Source organism: Lepidochelys olivacea, assembly GCF_965140295.1.
Source record: "Lepidochelys olivacea isolate rLepOli2 genome assembly, chromosome: 17".
NCBI lineage: Eukaryota > Metazoa > Chordata > Testudines > Cheloniidae > Lepidochelys > Lepidochelys olivacea.
Window position 1 is genome coordinate 1208288 of NC_140427.1, and position 6595 is coordinate 1214882.

A 6595-nucleotide genomic window follows, 5' to 3' on the forward strand; every position below is an offset into this window, starting at 1 on the left:
GTGCCCACAGTTATGGATGTGGGGACAGGTTTAGCTTTAACCCATCTTCCTCAGGCTTCCAACCTGCACTGCCCACCTTTGCAAAGAACTTTGAAATCCTGGGCTGAAGGGCACTAGGAGAAGGGCACAGTGTAACGTGCCTTGGCACTTCTCCCATCAGCTTCTCCTCTGTGGCACACACTGCACTGCGGCTGATGCTAACACCCATCTGCCAGCTGAGAACAGCCGAGCTCCATGGGACTTGTGTGCACTGCCATTAGTTCTTCCATGAATGGGCTCTGCAGCTAAACAGGCAGAAGGGGAGAATGTCCCTCCAGGCTCACACGCACTCCTAGGAAGACTTATTTCTCACTCTCAGCTTGCTACAAGAGCCTGGCCTGAGCAGTAAAGTGCAGAACAAGTCCAACCTAGTGATGTCCACGTGACACATTGAAAACCAAACAACCCAAGCAGTTTGGGTGCAGACGGGGGCCCGGGCCTGCCTCTCTCCCTCTACAATCTATTCAGCCAGTGCTGGGCTTCCTCTACTTCCGTTCTGCTCTTCAGGTGCCATCTCTTCCGGGAGGGAGAGGTGAGTTTGGTCATGAGTTTCTTTTTCCACACTAATGGCTTATTGGCCACTCAACAGGGTAGAGTGCCCTCTGTTCAGAGGGGAATTTGCGCCCTGGCATTGCCCCCAACCCCTCAGCAGGAGAGCACATTCCCCCATGGGCCACCCAGCCTGGCCTATTAGTTCTCACTCCTCTGTCACCTGCAAATGGGCATCAGCAGCATCTCTTTCTACTCCTTTACTTTTAAAATTGCTTGTGTTTTCCCAGACAGGCCGAGCCAGCAGGACCATGAGGCGCTAACCCTGCTGGCAGGAGCAGGTTTTTACTGGCTGATTAAAGCCATGATTTCCAGCTACTTGGAACTTTAAATAAGCAAGAACCTTAGAGATTTTGTACGCTCATTGGTCAGATCTTCCCAGCAGAATAAGCAGCAGCTTTCCAACCGGCTTGCTCAGCCACACAAATAATTTTCTTTTGGTGAATCAGTGCTTAGGCTTGTGTGAGGGATCAGGAAGCATCCGTAAAGTGACCATATTCGGGTGTCGTGTCCGAGATTTCTATCCACCTAAGAGAGAAAGGACAGTGTCAGAACTCTGCCTACACAAAGCCAGGGCTTTAAAATCTCAAGGAAAGAGAGAGGAAATGGCCCTGCGAGAAAAACTCCACAGGTCCAGCAGTTACTGCACTTCTCCTATAAGCCCCACCCCGGCCTCCCAGCCAGAGCCACCACCACTGACAACGTCAAAAGCAACCTCGTCAAAAGCAACCTCGCTTCTCTTGCTTTAACCAGCAGGGCAACTGAAGGATGACAAGCTGTTGAGTGTACTCAAGCTCTTCCCTACAGCAGCTGCTGGAGGAAGCGGTGAAAGAGCAATATTTTGCCCAGGCTCTGAGCTCTCCACCTCTCCTCACAGTCCTTCTGTGGATTGGTGCTGAGCTCTGGGACAGCACAAAGCTCAGGGAGATATAAGTAAGAAAAATAAACTGTCATGTTTTAATGGAATGACAGCTAGTAGCTCGTGCCAGCACAGTGCAGGCAGGCAACGCATGAGGATTACATACGTAACTGTGACAATGTGCCTCAATCCTGACCTGGCATACCCCCTGCAATTCCACTCCACACGTTCAGCTCTTGAAATGTAACTCAGTTCTGAGCCGCTTCCGCCCCCCACCATCCACACGCACATGGAGTGCGGGGGATGTGTGTGTGGAAATGTTGCAATGTGGACACATAGTGAGTAGGAAGAACCCCACTGAAATCAGTTTACTTGTGAGCCAAGAGAGAACTTGGGCAGTGGTTTCCCCAGTTGAGAAACTTGGACATCGGCCTACTGTGGCACCAAATTCCTTCCAATTAGCAGCATTTAGAACAAGCCTTGTAAAGGCCTATTACAAGCCAGTGTCCTGCAAGAGACCCCACCAGCAACTACAGAGCCACATACAAAGGCTTTTAGACTGAGTTATAAGACCAGAATCTTAGTTACCCAACAAGAGCAGCTGGAACAAGCAGAATTATTGCCCCAAAGAGAAAGGGGAATCCCTTCATGAAGTGCAGGCTTGCAGGGTAGAGAGAGTTGAACACTCCTGTGGCCACAAGCGAGCAGAGACCTTCCACGCAGGCAACAGAGGCAAAAAGAGCACCTGGAAAGACACCAACGTCAGAGCTTAGCAATGAGGCTCCCCTTTTGGCCACCCTTAGACTGAACACACCTGACCATCTCGGTACATTTCAATAAGGCAATCTGGACCTTACTAAAATATTTCCACTCAGATCAGAAGGTGGCCCTTTTTCTTTGCAGTGCAGGTGCCAAGGGCTGGGAGCTGAGATAGGTATGATGGGCCAAGTTCAGCACGAGTGTAAGTAGGATAACTCCACTGCCCTCCATAAGTTGCACTCACCACAGTGCTGAATCTGGACACTGCATCAGACGGACTGTAAATCCCCCGAGGCAGAAACTAGCTAAACGTAAGTGCCAAGCACATTTTATCACCCAATAAATATTAAACACAGCAGAGATCTGCAGGTTTAGTTTTATAACCTTGGAATCAAATTTACACTAGCTTCACTCTAAGAGGGGCCCACATTAGCCGGTTGGAGGAACCAGCGCTTTCATTTAATCACTGGGAAGCCATTTCTGGGCTACACTGCACTAAGCCCGTCTTCCCCTCTCCTGACTCTGCAGTGGCATTTCCAGCCAGGTCCGTGTACAGGAGGCAGAGAGGCCCAGGTCTCCCCAGCGTTATGGAGAAGGGTAACCCTACGTCCTGTGGTCACATCCTTTACTAGCGCCGAGTTCTTCCAAATGTTGCCAGCTCACGCAGACCAAAGCCATACCCTGGGTTATTAGTGTTTCCAGAGTTTATTTTTCAACCCGTTCTAACTCCAGTTCCCGTGAAAGGTTTTGCGACCAGTGGGAGGTCATAAGTGACCCAGCCCCAAGATTTAACGTGCTGCTTTTCTCTTTGACTATATCTTCCTCGGCACATTCTAGTCCCAAGTAGGTTCACTGTATTGCCTAGAAAAACTGCTCACAATGCTGCAGAATGACTGTCCTGTGCAGGGCCTGGAGATGTGTGCATATGCCAGCAGGACGAGGGATCAGAAGAGCGCTGAGTTTACCTGACCTGGTCCTTTTGGTGCCTCCTGCCGGGAGAGGCTGAGGCACACTCCTTGGGTTGTTTGGTTTTTAATGTGTCACGTGGACATCACTAGGTTGGATGTTTCGGAGCCTGCTGTGGCTTATACGGGTTGATCACTTACCCTGATCTTTCTCATCCACTAGTTTGGACAGCTTTGCCCGGATCACTGGAGTGGCTGCCATTGAAAGAAACAGGATTCCATAACCTGTGAGTGAGAAATAAGACACACCCAGGAGGTTTCCTTACCTGTGGAATAACATTGCTAGCTTAAAACAAAACCAACCCCACAAATAAAACACTTGTAGCTGCCAAGGAGCCTGCCATCCTCCTGCCATTAGCCCATGCGCGCCCTGCAGCCCACCTTCTTCTAGGGCCCCTTTGAGGGTAGCTTAAGATACCTTGTTTGTGTGGCTTTTGGTTAGTCTACAACTGTCTGTAGCGATTCCCTCTACCTGCAGCACCACCGCCCGGTGGGGACAGTAAATACAAGGTGTGACAGGCTGCTGATCTCAGCAATTTTGGTATATGGATACTTTGGAGACGTCTCTTCTGCCTTTCTGTCTTTCCAAGAGGATGCCATCCTCTCCTCACTCCTCTGGCAATTTTTAAGCTAGGACACTGTGCTACCTGGACTTAGGGATTCAGCATCACCTGTGAACATTAGTAGTGTCGTGGAAGCAAGTGAAATCACAACCAGGCCCGAGATGTTGGAGAGCAATCCTAACTCTGCTACCCAGGTGTCTTCAAGGCACAGCTGCAGTGCCCGCAGCCCTGCCAGGCTGCTCAGGTAAGTCAGGTAACTAGCTGCTGAGCCATAGCCAATCAGATCCGAGCCCCAGCAGAGAGGGGAGCTGAGTTCGTATAGGACAAAGATGTCCCTGGCTCCAAAGTGGATGGTGACAATGAGAAAGAAAGTCAGAGAGTAGAGAGCAAGCTTCTGCCTGGATCTCTGGTACCCTGGGGCTACATACAGCCTGTACACAGACACGTAGTGACTGAGGGTGAACAGCTTGGCTGGTTTCCTCTCCTTCACCGATTCCTGGAGACAAAGAGCAGCATAGAGGGCAGTGGCAAGACTGACAGCAAACACGAGCCAGAAGGGATTGATGTAGCCCTGAGCTTTGCGCCACTGCCCTCCAATGATGCTGGCCAGCATGCCTGCCATGCCAAGGCACGCCTCCAGGATGGCTACACGGAACGTACGGGAACGCTGGTCACTGATGTCCGCCACGTAGGCAAAGCAGCTGGCCAGGATCAGGTTGTAGTCCCCCATAAGGCCACAGAGAATGCGCCCAAGCAGGAAGTAGCCAACAGGCAGCCTCAAGTACATGACAAGGAGATAGATGGCAGCCTGCAAGGCCATGCCCACAGCAGGCAGGATGAGTGTGGGACGCCGACCCACGCTGTCACTCCATGGTCCAAAGAGAGTCACGGAGAAGAGACCCACAAAGAAGCCTGCCAGGTTGATGTAGAGGTTCCAATGGGAGGCCAAGGTCTCCACTTCCTGAGACAGGAGAACAGACACAGGCAGGTGAGGCCCCTGGAAGGCACAATATCTGTCCCTCAAGGTCTATGTACCCGGCCCATCACCTCGGGTCTGAGTGAGGTGCCGGAGCTGCGAAAATATGGCCCAGCTTCCTCCCAGCTCTGCCTGGCTGGGCACAGAGGGGTTGTGGGGCAGCCCCTGAACCCTGTGTACAATGGGGCCACGGCAAGCCCGGGGGTGGGGCCGCAGCCCCAGCCCCCCTACTTCCAGCACCTCTGGGGTCCCAGGGCTGGGCCCGCTCTCGGGCACCCACCCACCGACAGCAGTCGGAGCGCAAGGGGCCCGCGCCCCCCGACGGGCTGCCCGCGCCCCGCCCCGCCCGCCCGCCCGCGCCCCGCGCCGCCCGCCCGCCCGCGCCCCGCGCCGCCCGCCTCGCCCACCTGCTGCCGGGGGTCCCCCGCGCCGCTCGCGTTGCCGCAGCCGGGCGCGCCGCTGGCCGCGGAGCCGTTGTAGCCGAGCTCGGCCCCGAGCCGGTCCCACAGGTACTGGGTGCAGAGCGGGGCCTGCAGGGCCAGCGCCACGGTGCCCAGAAAGAGAACCGGCTCCACCGCGGGGGCGGCCCGGGGGCAGCGCGGCCGCCCGCCGCCAGCGGGGCCCGGGCTGTCGGCCATGGCGGGGGCCGGCGGAGCGCGGCGCGCCGCCCGCAGAGGCAGGAGGCGGAGGGGAGGCAGGCCCCGCCCGGAGCGGACGGGAGAGGGCCGGGGCCGCGGCTGCCAGACGCCTCCCCCCCAGGCCCCGCATGCCCGGCGGCCGGAGCCGCCTGTGCTGGCCGGCGCAGAGCGTGGGACGGCCTCCATGGGGAGAGCGCGGGGCTGCCGGGGACCGAGCGCCCCTGGGTTCCGCCCTGCCGGGCAATGCGCTCAGCCCTTCCCCGCAACGAACCCCCGTGCCCAGGCTCAACCCCTCTTGCCCGTCTGCATTTAACCAGTGCCCTGGGCTCTGCCCTTCCCGCCCGTGTGCGCGGTAGCGGGGAGCACAGCTTCCACTTCAGTTCATTCCCCTCCCACCCCTTTTGGGAGCGAGGCAGTACAATGAAAGGGGGCCAGGAGTCATTTCCTCCAGTTGTCTCCTTTTACCACTCTTCACCTTCTCCCATTCCCTCCGCTTTGGGAAAGTTGCAAAGTAGCGAAGGGGGAAAAAGGAAAAGTGAAACTAAAAACCCCCTACACCTTCTGGTGCATTCAGTGGCAGAAAAAGGAGAAGGGGAAAAACAGATGTCAGCATTTCTGGTTTTGACAAAGGAACGCACAAGTTTTGCTGAAAAGAAAATCTTTGCAAAAGTCTTGAGTTTTGAAAAAGCCTGTTTTTAAAATGGGGGAAAAACAGTTGTAAGGAATAAATTGCATTCAGCTCTAATGATCTCTTTATCTGGGATCTGATAGGGCAGCCATCACCCTGCTCTGTGAGCTCTTCCAGTCAAGGCAGGAGTCTAGTTCCATAGGGATAGAGCCTGCAGAGCTGGGATGAAATTTCAAAAGCACCTAAGAGTTAGATACCCAGGTCCAGACCCATACAAGTATTTCAGTGGAAAGTAGGGGCTTAAATAGCTTTGGGGATCTGGGCCCCTCTGATTTTGGAATCTGAGGGGGAAGGGGAATGTTTAAAGCCATCAAATCAAGGAAGTAAAGGTAAGCACAGGTGCAAGTGTTCTGCAGATCAGGGCCTAATTTACATTATATTACACATTGTGTTGGAATTGGCACTGTGTCTTTTTTGGGCAACAAATACTTAAACTTATGCCATGTAACTTCCCCTGTACTTTCTCCTTTTGATTAGTTCATAAGCTAGTTTTGAAGAACACAAGTTCAAAATAAAAAACAAAAGCCTGTTATAGATTTTCTTACAAATTGAGGGCCTA

The 6595-nt window shown here is 53.9% G+C and overlaps 1 protein-coding gene across 2 annotated transcripts; it reads right to left on the minus strand.

Moving 5' to 3' along the window:
- Positions 1-773: 773 nt before the first annotated feature.
- On the minus strand, positions 774-5765 carry SLC46A1 (solute carrier family 46 member 1). Of its 2 annotated transcripts, none has more exons than XM_084650978.1 (5): positions 5118-5765; positions 4395-4695; positions 3313-3396; positions 2036-2192; positions 774-1116 (listed from the first exon to the last, which is right to left on the minus strand). In XM_084650978.1, exons 1-5 carry the CDS (start codon positions 5532-5534, stop codon positions 1059-1061), a joined length of 1017 nt encoding a protein of 338 aa, XP_084507104.1. In that variant the 5' UTR covers positions 5535-5765; the 3' UTR covers positions 774-1058. The 2 variants fall into 2 exon arrangements, with proteins under 2 accessions (XP_084507104.1, XP_084507103.1); XM_084650977.1 differs by having other exon boundaries at positions 3843-4695; positions 5118-5761.
- Positions 5766-6595: the final 830 nt, after the last annotated feature.

Bases quoted from the DNA above. Each gene is read 5' to 3' on its own strand.
- SLC46A1 (XM_084650977.1), bottom strand. From the start codon at position 5,534: ATGGAGGCCGTCCCACGCTCTGCGCCGGCCAGCACAGGCGGCTCCGGC. The intron at 3,397-3,842 runs GTGATGCTGAAT...TCTCACTCACAG, and splicing joins GACACTACTAATGTTCACAG to GTTATGGAATCCTGTTTCTT. The intron at 1,117-2,035 runs GTAACTAAGATT...TTTCTCTCTTAG, and splicing joins GTTCCAGCTGCTCTTGTTGG to GTGGATAGAAATCTCGGACA.